The following is a 15,065-nucleotide window of genomic DNA, read 5'->3' as shown; positions in this document are numbered from 1 at the left end:
GACCTTCCCCAGCGACTGTCCCCCAGCCCCTCTATTACAACCCGAACTAGGGGGTTTAAAACAGGAACTGGTGATGACATAAACCAGGACACTGTGCTGGTGCTGATAAAAGTAGCCTCTAAAAGGCCATCTAAACTGACTCCCCTGGGCCATTTCCCACGAGATCCATCACTTGACTCATATCATGAGCTTGTAATCCTTTTCTTTGTGCTGTTTATCTCAAACTGCATGCATCAAAACCAGAGCTAAAACAATCTGTCTCCAGCAGAGAGCGCACGGAGGAGCACAGGAAGCAACTGCAAGCTCCATGCTGCTGCTTAGGTGTTTTGCATATTTTTGTCGAAAGGGGGAAAAGTGGGTGAAAAAGGGTGGTCATAGTGAGCAAAGTTAATAAGAAAAATGAAGAGACACAATGAAGAGACAGCTTGTGAGTCAGATGAGTAACGTGGATTCATTCTTATGAAGCACGCTAAAGAAGCAGAGGCTGAGCACTGTATGAGTGGGATTATTCAAAGAAAATCATTTAAAATAATTTTAAAAGTAATTCTTAGCAATAAAATGTGAAAATAAAAACTGTAAGACTGTTTTTGACTTGGCTACAGGCTAAATGATAACTCCATGGTGATGTTGTGTTGCCTTTAAAGACAAACAGATTCTGTATTTTTCATTCTTTCACTCATACAGTGCAGCAGGTGAAGAGCTCAGGTACAGGTACACACACACACAAACACAAACACACACACACTCATCAACACATGCACAAAGCTGGCTTGAAACACACACACACACTTACCCCTCGCCTCAGGCTCCGAAGACAGTGCATTTTGGGTTTGGAGGTCATGAAGTCGTTGAGGCGGTGGGAGAGGGGCTCCTTGTGCTGCTTGGGAGACTGGGGGTCGTTGGGAACAGCAGAGGGTGAGGGCAGGGACGAGGCTGGGGGGGCAGGTGGGGGCTGATGGGGGGATGTTAACAAGGACATAAGCTACCAGTATGAGAGGGAGCCATTGCGGAGAGAAGGACAAAAAACATGGAAGAAGAAGAAAGGGGGCGAGAATCCAAAAAGAAAAAAGACAAAGGAGGAAAAGGAGGAGGGAACAAAAATGAAATAAATAAGCCTCCTACAAATATTAAAAAATAAACACACAACGGAAAACCAAAAAAAGAACATAAAAGACAACCAAAGGAATGCCAAAACTAGTGTATGAGTACTTTTGTTGTGGAGGGGGGGGGGGAAAAACTGTTAAACATATAAAACAAAAAAAAGTGTTAAAAGAAGAAAAGAACCAGAGTGAGTAGGACGCATCAAATGTGTTAAAGCAAGCAGCTGCAACAAAGCAAACAGCAGAGAGTTGGAGTCAAAGCGCATGCCGGATTCCATTTTACAGATCCTTCTCTCCCAACAAGTCAACTAAGACAAGAAATTCACCAGATCCCAGAGGAGATCAGTCTTAGGTCATCAGCAGACAGGTCTAACTGCTTATCGTTGTCCTAAAACCTCAGAAAAATCGAACAGCTAGGAGTTTATAGGTGAGAGACTGAAACAGTGATGAGTTCTAGGATACCACACAATGCACATGCATGGACAGGTGGTTCACACACACGGATTTTCAGAAGAAAAAGATGAAGACTCGGCAGAAACTCCAGTTCTGCTTGTGTTATTATGATCGCATGCTTTATTCTCTGCGAGCTTCTACCTTTATGAAGTTAGTTTAGTTGTGTTGCTGCTAAAGTTTCTCATCTAACTCAACACACTCGCTTCCCATCTTTACATCCAACAGACACATTTACTCGCTCAGCTGGTCTAATTCAACAGTGCCACAAGCCCATAAGACAGCCAGAGATCAGTCTTAGTGTTCAGAAGCAGGAACCTACTCCAGGCTGATGACCGCTCGGTGGAAAAATCAGTAAAAGAGTGTTACTTCTGATCCGACAGCCAGTTAATACCTGCCACGTGACTCCGCCCATACAGTGAAGGTAGGAATACATTAGAATATGTTACAGAGGAGGGGCTCCAAAATCAGTGCGGGTGATTGCAAGGGGGGAGGAAACGGGTGGCAAATAATAACAACAAAAATGGCAACACTGAAAGAACTAACAAATTTCTTGAGCTTAACATAAGTAAAAAATATGAGTAAATCAAACATGATTGGCGCTACAAATATAAATACTGCATTTTATGATATATTATAATCTATAGGATCCCTCCATCCCAGAGGAAGCTCCTGTAGGGGCACTTTGACCTCCATATGAGCAGAAAACACTAAAACCAGTGAAGCTTTAAGTTTAAATCGAACTCTTGTTCGGTGTTCATCCATGTGTGTTACCTTGTTCTTGTTCTTAATGAAAGGCCACAGTTTGCCCTTGCTCTTGCCAGCAGGTTTCTCCTTGCCCTCTCTGGAGTTGGACAAGCTGGTCTCAGACACCGTCCTCTTCATCGCCTGACTGTAGTCCTCAAACTCCACATTGCCTGGGGGCTCAAAGCCGGACTTGTAGGACTCCACCACCTGCTTCGAGTCCTTATGAGAGGCAACGGATACAGCACTTAATAGGAGTCATACTGATACATCGAACACAAAAAGTCTCCCCAGTTCAACTGAAAAACAAGCTGTTGTGGGGGGAAATATAAGAAATAAAAAGATTCAATAACATTGTTGCATAAATGTGAACACCTTTAAACTAATAATTTGTTGAAGCACCTTCTGATTTAGTTCCGGACTTCAGTCATCTTAGTAAGAAATCTATCAGCAGCCACACCTTGACTTGATTATATTTGCCCACTCTTCCTTGCTAAAATTCTCCAAATATGTCAGATTGAGAGAGTCTCTCTTGTCCACAGGTCTAGAATCTGGCAAGGACATTCCAAAACTTTAATTTTCAATGTATGCTTGGGGTCTCTGCCATTTGAAAAAAATGAAATTCTTTGTCATCTTTAGTTTTCTAGCAGACACTTTTAGGCCAAAATAATAATAATCCACCTTGACTAAAGCCCCAGTTCCAGCTAAAGAAAAGCAAACGCACATCATGATGCTGCCACCACTGTGTTTCACTGTAGGGATGATGATTTTTTTTGGTGATCCAGTCTTATTCCTGCACCAAAGAGGTTGTTTGGAATTGTGGCTTACAGTTCTACTTCAGGTTTCTTTAGACCAGAACACACTTTCTCACAAGCTTTTAAGAGACCTATATATATATATATATATATATATATATATATATATATATATATATAGTAATATTTAGCAGATCTGGATGTGTTTTTATTGTAAGAAAAGGCTCCCCTACCTCATAGTCCACACAGCAGATTGTTCTAAAATGGACTGTGCATATACAGCATACATATATGTATTTACTGTAGCACTGGATTAGCCAATCAGGCCCCTCAAAGCACTTTACAACACAATCTGTGCCCACACACACATCCATACATGTAACTGAATCTCTACAAAGCTTTTCAATGCTTTGTGAGTTTCTGTGAACCTTAGATTTTACTTTAGGATGGAACTAAGTAAATATCAGAAAAATCCTGTTGGGACAGATGGGCCTTATTTCAGGTTGATCTGAGTCATTTTAAATGATGCAAAGCTTCCAAGAAGAACAAAGGCTGTGATTAAATCAGAAGGTAATTTAATAAAATATTAGTTTAAGGGTGTGCACACTTATGTAACCAGCTTACGGCATCTTCTTTTAACCCTTTAACTTGCATTGTAGCTGAACAATTGACGTTTTTTGTTTGTTTGCCATCATTTTGCTGTATTTAAAACTTTGAAAACCTATCTTTGGCTGTTTATCCTCATTCACCTCACTGAATAGTGAATATAACAGTGAGTATACCCACTTGCTGGGAATGTTGTGCATAAATATCATTGTTAGAAAAAAATAGTTAGTGTCTCAGTGCTGTGTAGCTTGTCAGAAACTCACAGAGTAAGAGCAATCATCCAGTTAAGAAAAACGTTTTTTTTTTACATATCATTTCTAGAGCAATCATCTGTTAGTTGAAGGAAATACATTTGACAATAAAGTATATAGCTATGAGTCCTCACAAAACTCCCTTGGTAGAGTTGCCAGTTTATGGATGTAAATAAGTTGCTAATCTCTTATTTTGTACATGTTATCTAACCTCTGCCACTCTTTTAATTTGTAGGCTACATAAACATAATATACGTTAAAATATTTTTTCACTTGTCAGGATTAAAGATGTGTAAATATCTAAGCTGTGGCTTTTATACTTTTTGAGATAGTACTTTCTAAAGCCACCAATGCAGATCTGCATGCAGATCTGGATACCAAATTAGCGCTAATTATCTGAACGGTGAGAACAGATATTGAACTAATATTAACAGCTCAAACAATGTACAGTACATCATACAGCTTTGATATTTATAACTATATTTTTTCCCCCCAACTGAGTTTTTTTTTGTTTTTCAGTTAAAATTGCTCAGGATTTATGTCACAATAAATAACCTGTTTTTTAACAGAAGTTGTAGACTTTTTGTCTCCAAAAAACTAGTTTTTAAAATGGTCAATCATTTAATGAAAATAAGCCTGGTGATTTTGTTTGTCTATACATGAAATAATCAGTTTGTGGATGACATAAAGAAAAAAAGAAAAGACCCATAATCATGATTGTTTGTAAGACACGTGAATCCACTGCACTGTTCATCAAACTATCTGAACTGAGGGGAGGGTCTGGTTGGAGTTTAGATCAAGGGTTAAAAATCTGCTGCTGTGCTCTCCATATACAGTCTGAAGAATAAGAGTAGAAGAGAGACAGACACAGGAAGAAGCGTGTGATAGGTCGTTCCCAGTTGTTGTTTACTGCAGCAGACAGACTGGAGTCATCTCCCTGGAGCTACGCTGTAAACATATGATGTGATCTCTCGGGACAGCTTTGTTTTTTATCATACAGCAGGCCACCAGCATATGACATCCTGATATATCACCCTGCTTACTTTCTTTTGAACACAGTCTGTCTTCTATTTCAGGATTTAACTAATAAAGGGCAATGACAAAATCTGATCTACAATCTACGTTTGTGCTTCAGTGTATTCTAACAACTAAAAGTTATAAAGAGTTGTGATCAACACAAGATTATATGCACTTAAATCAGGCAAAAAAAGGAGATCAATTCAATCACTTGTCTGTCTGTAAAATAGACTCACTGACCAAGAAAATTAAAAACAGTCCAGTCCATAGAAGGAACGGTCTGATTTGGATGTAGTCTGGTCCACATGCAGACTAGTGATTAGTCTGTAAATGATCTGATTTACATGGAGCTGTATATACAACGAGCATTAGGATATAAATAATGGCACCATGGGTGGAGTGACAGTGTTATCAGGTAGTTGTTGGAGTCAGTGAATCAGTGAGCGAAGATCAGCAGACACAGAGCATCGATCGTGGACTCATCAGACAGCGTTACCAGCACTTGATGGTCTGTGTTCATACTGCCAACTCTGTTAGCCATACGATCTCTTATTATAACCATTGTACCACAGTCACATGACCCTTTAACATGTGTGGTGGTTTCTTTTTATTTCCACCACTCTGTCTGAGTGATTAATGTCGTTTTTGTTAGTGAGTGTGTGATGTTACAACAGAGAGTTAGAGTAACAACACAGAACTGGAAATGAGGATACATATATATATTAGTTATATATTAGTTTTAGTTTTTCATCCAAATAAAGCTGTGAACAGACTTAGGAGCATTATCTGTTTCCTGTTTTAACAACAAAATACAGTCAGAAGATTTTGTCTACCATCATGTAACAATGAAATAAACCAAGACTTTGCAGACTTTTGGAGATGCTTAAAGTAATTTTGATTGATTTTGTCCCAAAACTAAAAAAAAAAAAAAAAACATCAAAGTATTTATTGCTTGAATGCAGGTTGAAACTGAATGCTGCTCTTCAAATACAGAAACTTTCTGACATCAGATGTGTATAGAAGACTTTGTTTAAAAGTTTAAAGCCAGAACTGATGAGGTCCTTGAGACTTCATTAATTTTTTTATATTAGAAAACTTCCTTTTAAAGCCACAGACCACATTGTTGTTCACAGGTGGGTTGCTTTTATTTCACGACCCTCCACCTAGACTCCTATTCTTGCCCTAGTTTCTTTGGTGAGTGCCTTCACTGACCCTGTGTGGGCTGGAACTGACAGCCTATTTGAGTGAGTAATATGTCCCATATGGTGGTGTGTGTTTGCAGACTTATCAGTGTGTAAACTCACAGTCTTGGGCTCAATGGCCTCGGCTGCTGTAATCATGCCGTCTAAACACTTCTCAACGATGGGCAGCACTTGCCGGTCCACATCTGCAAATGTCTTCATGCACACTCCTATTCTCTCAATCCGTCTCTCCTCCATGTCCTGAAGTTTCTGCATCACAACCCAGATATATTCACACATTAATGTGAGCTTGGACACTATTTGATATCAAGAAAGATGCAGTAAGTCAGCTGGAAGGAGCTGCATTTTTACTTTCTTGTGTTTACCTGAAATATGTTAGGAATAATTGTGTAGTAATGTTCATTCTGCTCATGGTTGAACTTTTGCAGGTAGGCGGAGTAATCGCTCTTACTGTCCGAAGCCATCTGGTGCCTCATCTGTGCTTGTTGTCGTGCCTGAAGGGGGAAAAAAACACACACACACACATTATGACACGTTCTCTTTCCTAAACCTCTGAGTCCTCTGATTAACATAGACATATGGGCTGAACGCACACTGTCTGATTAAAAACAGGTACATCAGTATGTGTGTATTCATGTACACGTACGTGCACACATAAACAGAAAGCTCACAGACACAGGTGCAAATCCTAGTCTGAGAGCAGCACCGGCCTTGAGCATTAGATCAAATGTAGGCCAGAACAAAAATCTAAAAAAGGATTAAAGTGGGTGCAGAAAGGAGGGATTTGGATTTGAACTGCCTGCCCAATCTGGCCTGTGTGTCTACCGTCAATAATGTTGATTATTTTAAGCTAGTTTGGAGTAAAAGAGGCAGAAACGCAGCAGGGGCAGCCTATTACAGTACCACAGCAAGCAGATGGAGATGAGATAATCTCAGCTAGACAGCGTGGGCTTTATGTGTGTGTGTGTTTTAGTCTTCATGCTGCTAATTACTCATATCTGTTTCCTCTTTCCATCAGATCTGAAGCCCATCCACACACAAACAGTGTTTCCACCGGGTTGGCCAGGACAAAGTCACCTTATGAGCCTGTGAATGTCATCAGCATTTGGTCTGCTCGATGCATTTAGAGAGAAATAAAAGCAGGTACTGTATATGACCAATAACTGTCTGATATAGGTCTCTCTCAGTCACATATGGGGTAAGAAACAATGTAATGAAGAAAATGGAGCACATCAGAGTTGAGACACTCACATACTGAGCTTTTCAGCATATGACAGAGGACACATAATACTCTGGCGTAAAATAAGATCCACTGTCTTAAAAGAAAACAGTTAAGTAAAATCCAGCAAAAAGCTATGTAATATTCCAGTGGAAGGAAATCTACGAGTTGACTCATCAGCATGCTTTAGTGCATTTGTGCCATACTGGTGTGTGTGCATGCAAAATGTGCTGCTGATTGTGTTGAGCAACAGTGAGGTTATCACCATGGAAACGTTAAAGGTAGCACAACTTTGTCAGAAGATGCTGAGCCTGCAGCCACATTACTTCCTGTTGTCACTTCCTGGAAATTAGTGGATCGGTTAGTACTTATAGCTCAGTGTGCAGCACTTCTGTAGCTCTGCACACATTTCCTCTTTCTATCCATCCATCATCTAGCTGCTCATCCATCCATCCATCCATCCATCCATCCATCCATCCATAGAACAGTTAATGAGGACTAAAAGAATAACCTACAAATGAAAATTTCATGTAATTAGTCCAGCCTTCCACGGTGATGTAATGATTTTGTTCTGACACAGATAAAGATCGAGGACGAAGCTGAAAGCCACTGTTCACAGTCAGACAGGACAGGGCGAGCTAACGGACCTGACTGACTTCAGACAACGTGTGTCCCCACAAATATCAAAGGTTTCTGCACGCTGGACCTACCTTATGGGAAGTTCGCTTCAGGGCATGGCATAAAGTAAATACACAAACACACACACACACAAAAAGATTGTTAGCTGTTTCCAGCTAAACAAGAAGTTGCCATAGATGCACTTCCGGAACCATCAGTTGCGTCATCACTCGAAAAGAGAAGTTGGTACACAATCATAATTAACTCTAACGTACTGATGTTGTAAAGTGCAAACTAGTGCTCTTAGTAGTCATTATTCCGAAGCAGTGTGAAATCTGATCTATATCTCAGTGAAGAGTGTCAGTGTGTGAGGGTTACACCTTAGACTTTCTGATTGGCTGGGTAGCAAATCCAAACCCCAAATTGAGGCATTTGTTTGCCAGAGTTACAGGTTTGCCAGTTAGAGGTTTGCTGCAGATTGGAACAAAACCACGAAACCTCAAGCTCGACAAGCAGTAACCCTGTTGCCATGAAGTACAACGTCACATTTTACACAAACATAACAACGGAAACTGAAGGTGCAACATCCTGATCACAACCACAAGAACTTAACTTTTCAAAATACATCTGTGTCAAAGGCCTGCAACTTCAACTTTACTGTTAGTGACTTTTTTTTTTTTGCTCATAGCTAACTGACAGCTGATATCTTTAGCTGCAGGATATTATGTAATTTAACAAAAGATCTGTTTGTTTAATCCCAGATAGAACTTTACTGTAACTAAAACCTACACAAACTAAATAGCCACATATTGTTGCATTATATCCCTCCTAAAGACAAAACATCTGTAAGCTCTGAATATTGAATAAAACATTCCTCTGCAAATCTACCAACAACACATATTTTCAGGTTTACAGTCATGATCACATTATCCCAATTAAAAATGATCTTTTAAAACCGGATGTTTAATGATGAAGCAAAAGTAAAGTTGTCGAGTTCAACAAAACACCAAGTAAATGTCAGGCAGGGTCAACTTAAATACCTTTGCTTTTAAAAGGTTCCTTACGTTCAGTCGCTCTTTTATGTCAAAGAACTGAAAGAATAAACCAGTAATACCACACCAGAATTAAAAGGCGAAGTTGGAATATTTTGTCTCATCGTGGCAAGACATTCCTGCAAACAGCGACGGGCTGAAAAAACGTTCTATGCCAAGACAGGATGTAAACTGATAACTCTACTGTCCTCAAGTTGTTGTTGTTTATTTTTTTGTTTCTTTTGCTAACAATTTATTTTGAATTAAATTATTGATTCATTTCCATTTACACTGTTTGACTGTTTACAAAACAATTTAGTTCAGAATCTCTTGCCGATGAACAATCATGATAAATATTTTAAATAATTTTAAAATTTATAATAAAAAAAATCTGACAATAATTTTGGTTTTAGATGAAAACTATATCTTTTTTATTTTTTATTATTCTTTTTTTTATGTATTTAGCGCAAATTACTGTTTGCTTTTGAATATTTAAGGATCACCTCAGAGAAACACAATGTCACCCTACAGCTGACAGGTACCTCGAACTTTTCTACTTTTTGACACATTACAAATAGAGCAACACAAAATTGGTCCCGAACTGGTCTGGTGTGCTCCTTGGTCTTCATAATGCTGTTTGATCACTAATATTGTGTAACAAACCTTTGAGGCCTGCATGGAACAACTGGATTGATACCGGGATTACATTTTACACAGATGAACTCTGTTTACTAATTAGGTGACTTCTGAAGGTCAATGGTTGCTCTGGGATTTATTTCAAGGGATCAGAATGAAGGGGGGTGAATACAAATAGATGTCACACTTTTCAATTTTTTATTTGTAAAAAAAAAATTTAAAGTCATGTATCTTTTTTCTTCCACTTCACAATTATGTTTTTCATTGTGTTGATCTCTATCACAAACCCGAGTAAAATACTTTGAAGTTCATTGCTGTAAAGTGACCAATTGTGGGTGTGAATACTTTTCAAATATTCATATATAATAGCATTATTGTGCTCTGGTATGAAACTCCTTGCATAACAATTTAAGATAACTTTCAGAGTTATCATTATTACTGTAAATGGAAAAGTTTACATGGGAAAAGATGAATAAATGTATTTAAAACTGTTTTCTCTTGCAGTCTTTTGGGATCTTTACTGTTTCAGTAAACAGAAAATCATTAGTCGGACTTGTTTTAAAACTGGGATCCTTCCCGTTGAGTTCGGTGTAATTCTGATCCTGTTCTACATGTTTGGCTCTAAGTCCAGAGTGCAGAAAGGCTCCTTCTACCAGACTAGATTTGCATAACAATCAGGTCTGAACTGTGTCAACTCGGAGCTGAGTTCTGCTCCAGAAGCTGATGGAGCAGCAGGAGCACGCGCTGCTGACCCATGATGCCTTGCGGGCGTGGGAGCTGTGTGGGTTAAAGGCTGGGATTTTTGAGGGCTCATTTAATTGGTCGTGATAACAGGAAATGACATCAGCTGCGTGCCCAGGAGGCCGAGAGCGGCAGGATGATCTGTGAGAATTGGATAATGGCTGCATGTGTTGACATTTAATCTCTAACACAGAGATCTACATATCGATCAGCAGCACACGTAACCAGACTGGGGCCTTCCGCTGACAGTGTTCTGTGCCGCTCGGTGTTAGGTGGCTCCTCTGCGCTGAGAATTACTTCTCAGTCCTGCCTTCAGCTTTGTTCTGCAGCTGATCTCTGTTCTGCTAAAACAACAGCAGCTTTTACGCAACATCTCTGGCACCATACACAGATCACTCTGCTGATTATTGACTGCCGGCAAAGGCAAAGGCGATCTGTGTGTCTGTTAGCAAAATATCTCAAGAACTACTAGATGGATTTTAATGAAACTTTCAAGAAATAATCATTAGATGTACCTCTACAACTGATTAATTTTAGGAGGCAACCCAATTTAAAATGGTCGCCAAAGCAAACTGCTATTCGAAGACACAAAAATTACTATAACTCACTCAATTTTATAGATACTGAGTTCAAATTTGATGTGGCAGTAGCTGAGAGTCACTCACAATTCATACTCCAAGTGCTACTAATTGCATAGGGTTTTTGTCTAAAACATTTGCATTACTATTGGAGTCAACCATGGTTGTCTGTTAGCAAAATATTTCATTTATCACTGATCAAATTTTAGTAATCACTGGTTATGCACCTACAACTGATTTAACTTTGGAGTCAATCCAATTCAAGATGGCCACCACAGTTAATCTACGTTAGCCAAAAAAAGAGTGGCTATAACTTAGTCAATTTTACAGATATTAAGCTATATTTTGGTGTGGTAGTAGCTGAGGTCATTAACAACACATAATGCAACACCTGACATCTCACAATATTGCTATTTTTAAGGTTTGACTAAAACAACTACAGGTCTGTCATTTCTCAACATAAGATGAGTGTAGTGTAAAACTCTAGAATCAAAGGCGGCAGGTGATATGCCGAACGAATGCCGGGCCTTAATTTTCTATAGACTTTGAATTCAGTGACATGAAAATTCAGGAGCTAAAACCTGAACGAAAAAGGGTGACAGGAAGTGTGTGTAATGAGGCATGGATGAGGCAGAATGAGCCGCTGTGATTGGTTGTCGCTGCTCTGGAGCGAGATGACACATACCTTTTCCACATCGGCCTTAGTCACGTTAATGTCAGCATCCATCTTCTCAAAGTACTGCTGTGCTCTGTCTGCCTCTTTGCAGTCCCTCTCAAACCGCCGTTTACTCTGAAATCACAACAAATCACATTTAAGATCTCAACAGACAAAATCAAACAAAACAAAACAAAACAAAACGATCCTTTTCTACAGGGAGAAGTCAGAGCACCACCATATAACGTGACCTTTAAATGGGCATAAAATGCACGTCATGACCTACATGTGTACGTCATATGTACTGTGCTGTAAAGCCCGGTTCATGTCAGTGACACAGCAGAGGGCTCGGCTAACGTCTGCAGAATAAACAAATATTCATGGAGAAAAACAAGCATTCATCGGAGCGTGGAACAGAACAATCAGTGTTTGTTGGTCCAGGGTGCGCTCTGAAGCCAGCCTCTCTGCCTCCAACACAATGCTGTCATTGAGGCAAGTTTGAGGAGGATGGGGCTGTGCTTTCTCTCCCTCGTCAAAGAGGCCAGGCACAGATAAGAAGCGGTGTTCTGTGAAATATCTGCTCAAGCTCCTTCACTAAGACAAATATATCTGGAAGTTCTCGGCCTGCTCTTGTAGTTTCTCAACATGTAACACACGTCACCGCGGAAAAAAGCAGAGATAATCTGATCAACAGATCATATTTAAGAAATACTTTTTGAGGGCTAAAAGAAATTGTTAGGGCTGAAGGCAACACTGTAATGATGATTTTTGCCCATGTTAGTCTGTCTGTTAGCAAAGTATCTCATGTACCACTTGGCAGATTTTAATGAAACAACCATAATCAAGATGGCTGCCACAGCTAAGCAACATTAGCCAACCCAAAAACAAGACATGCGAGGCCTTTTTTTAAAATTGTATTTAAATGTATTTTATCTGCTCTATGTTGTCATACATGTACAGTAACATTCATTCTCATTTAAAAACAAACAAAAAAGGCATTCTGTGGTTCAAGATTTCAGGTGAAGACAGAACAGGAAGTCTTTGTTTCCTGTGAGTGTTACACTGTAGGACTTCCTGTCGGGATAGTTTTGTGTCACGGTCTCATTTGAGTGTGTGTGAGGTGGTGTGTATTTTTGTGTCATGTGGTCTTAATGACTGTGGCTGTGAGAACTGATTATAACAGCAGTTTTCATGATCACTAAAACCTGCATCATGAGGTCACAGTGTTGATATCTGTAGCAAATGACAAAATAAAGCTCAAATGTTTCCTATTATACTAATCAAAAACAAGTTTTAGAGAGTGTAGGGTATTTTAAAATCAACTTGAAGTCATAGTGTTTCAGTTTGATGATACAACCATTGTGTTAAAATTTGAGTTTTTTATAAAAAACATTACTTTTTCCTTCTTTGCAATTTTCAGAGACATTCAGCAAACTTCTGTTTATCTGGTGCAAACTTTACTTTCACCAGTTAAAATTATAATGTGGTGGTCAAACTATTATTTATTCGATTTCGTGAAATCAAAGTTGTTGTTTTTTTTGTCTTGCAGCATTTCTTACACCATATTTTTTTATCACTGAGGAGTGTTTTGAAGAAATAAAAGTCTATTTCTTTTTTGTTTACTATCAGTTAGCTACAACAATCTGTACAGATTCATGCTTCTAACAGAAACTTACAATAATAAAATAAGCAAACGTAGCTTAAAAACCTACATCTGGCTGTCCCAAGCCATTAAAAAAGCACTAATGTAACCTTAAATCTCCTAACATTTTTAGGGTTTCCTCAAGTTGTCAGATATGTAACTCAGCTCAGGACAGAACCTTTAAACCTAAACATCTTTGGGAAGGTAAAACACTTTTCCTCTTGCTTTTCTTGTTCTGTGAAAAGGCTACAAACAATTAATATCTTACCTGTTGTAGATAGCTCTTTGAATGAAGAAATAGAGTTTAACTCTGACAGAACCAATGACATTAATCCACTCTGGCCCTTACCGCATTCAGACTAGCTGTTAGCTCATTAATTTAACACCAAACTGAGGTCCTTCAAAGAACTATCTAGAACTGGTAAGATATTGATTTAGGATCATCATTTTTATTAAACATTTAACCCTTGCATAATAATAAGATGTGTGCAGGTATATATCGACTGCGATGTTCAGGGTTATTGAAGCAATGGAGGGGAAAAAAAAGAACATAATATGCCTTATTTAAAAGTAATTGAAGAACAGGAGAAATGTAAGCAACCTACTGATTCCAGCTGCTTCCAAGAGCTTTCAATGTGCTGCTGTGCCTTCCGCCCATCGTGGAAATGCTGTTGGAGGAACCGAGGAGAAGATTAATGATTTCACTTTATTCATGAGCCCAAGTGATTTAAAGCAGGTGAAGCTGACCTTGACATATTTCAGATTATAAATGAGAAACAACCGGCCATCCTAACTGTGATGAATGTTACTCACACTGTGACAAACTCAAACAGCCACTGTTTTGTAGTTTGGAGCGTTATAATCCAAAGGCTTAATGCAGACAGATTAGTCCAAGATCTACTCTGACTGTAAAAGATCACCTCCTCCCACACTGACTCTACCAACACTCCTCCGGATGTGTGTGCAAAAGTCTTAAAGCACATCAGTCAAAAACAACAGGGTGACATTTACACATTTACAACAATAATTAAAGACAAGAAGGGAGCTGTAAGAGTTCGTGCGGATAAACTTCATGAACTCAGTCAGAAACACAAGTGTGCAAATGTTCTTCTCTGTCAATAATCCTATGCAGTTTCTATTTTACAACTTTGTACTTTTCCTGACTAAAATCTTTTAACTCTACAGTCAGTACAGTGCTAATATTTACTGTAATTCTATAGTTAAATTTTTGTTGTAAATGAACATTTTCTGTAAATTTACAGAAAATATCTGCATGCTGGTCAAAGATTTCTTACCTCAAGACTCCAAAATTTATCAAAAATAAAATAATATTAATAATAAACAACCTACTGTATAGAAAAATGAAAAAAAAAAAGACACTTCGAGAAAAAAAAGGAAATACTCAACCTTTTTGTCTTTTTCTGTAACTAGGTTTATGATCTTAGGCCCAATCTAAACTAATCTGGATACTTGTTAAAATAATATTTTTGTCACAGTTTTTGTTTTCTTCATTCACATGATCTAACAAAAACAATGAAATACCCATCCCATGCAACTAGGGAGCGTAAATATCAAAATACAGAAAAAAAAGATTCTTAACTAACTCAGTTTTTCTTTAACAATGTCTCCTCAGTTATTAAACATCTCAGCACGTGATCAAAGTTTAATGACGACAGGATCAGGATGAAGTGAAACAACCCAGAAAAAAAAGGAAAAACTGCTTCAAATTTGTTTTAGTTTTTAGGGAACAAAGTGATAGCGGGGATGTACAAACCAGGGGTAGTTGTTTCTGAAAAGCTTCATATATCTACAGTCCACAT

At 38.6% G+C, this 15,065-nt stretch overlaps 1 protein-coding gene across 24 annotated transcripts in view; it reads right to left on the bottom strand.

Annotated features, from left to right (window-relative positions):
* Positions 1-15,065, bottom strand: part of LOC108244772 (formin-binding protein 1) — a 74,935-nt gene that overhangs the window by 18,163 nt on the left and 41,707 nt on the right. For 13 of the 24 annotated variants that reach the window (XM_037979259.1, XM_037979258.1, XM_037979250.1 and 10 more), the window contains exons 5-10: positions 13,851-13,913; positions 11,634-11,738; positions 6,491-6,619; positions 6,228-6,374; positions 2,325-2,516; positions 794-982 (exon numbers count right to left, since the gene is read on the bottom strand). In XM_037979259.1, coding sequence (XP_037835187.1) covers positions 794-982; positions 2,325-2,516; positions 6,228-6,374; positions 6,491-6,619; positions 11,634-11,738; positions 13,851-13,913 — 825 coding nt within the window. The remainder of the gene's footprint in view (positions 1-793; positions 983-2,324; positions 2,517-6,227; positions 6,375-6,490; positions 6,620-11,633; positions 11,739-13,850; positions 13,914-15,065) is intronic. The other 11 variants (XM_017431236.3, XM_017431237.3, XM_017431238.3 and 8 more) reach the window with 2 other exon arrangements.

Source organism: Kryptolebias marmoratus, linkage group LG14, assembly GCF_001649575.2.
Source record: "Kryptolebias marmoratus isolate JLee-2015 linkage group LG14, ASM164957v2, whole genome shotgun sequence".
NCBI classification, from domain to species: domain Eukaryota; kingdom Metazoa; phylum Chordata; class Actinopteri; order Cyprinodontiformes; family Rivulidae; genus Kryptolebias; species Kryptolebias marmoratus.
This window is presented reverse-complemented; position numbering and strand designations above follow the sequence as displayed.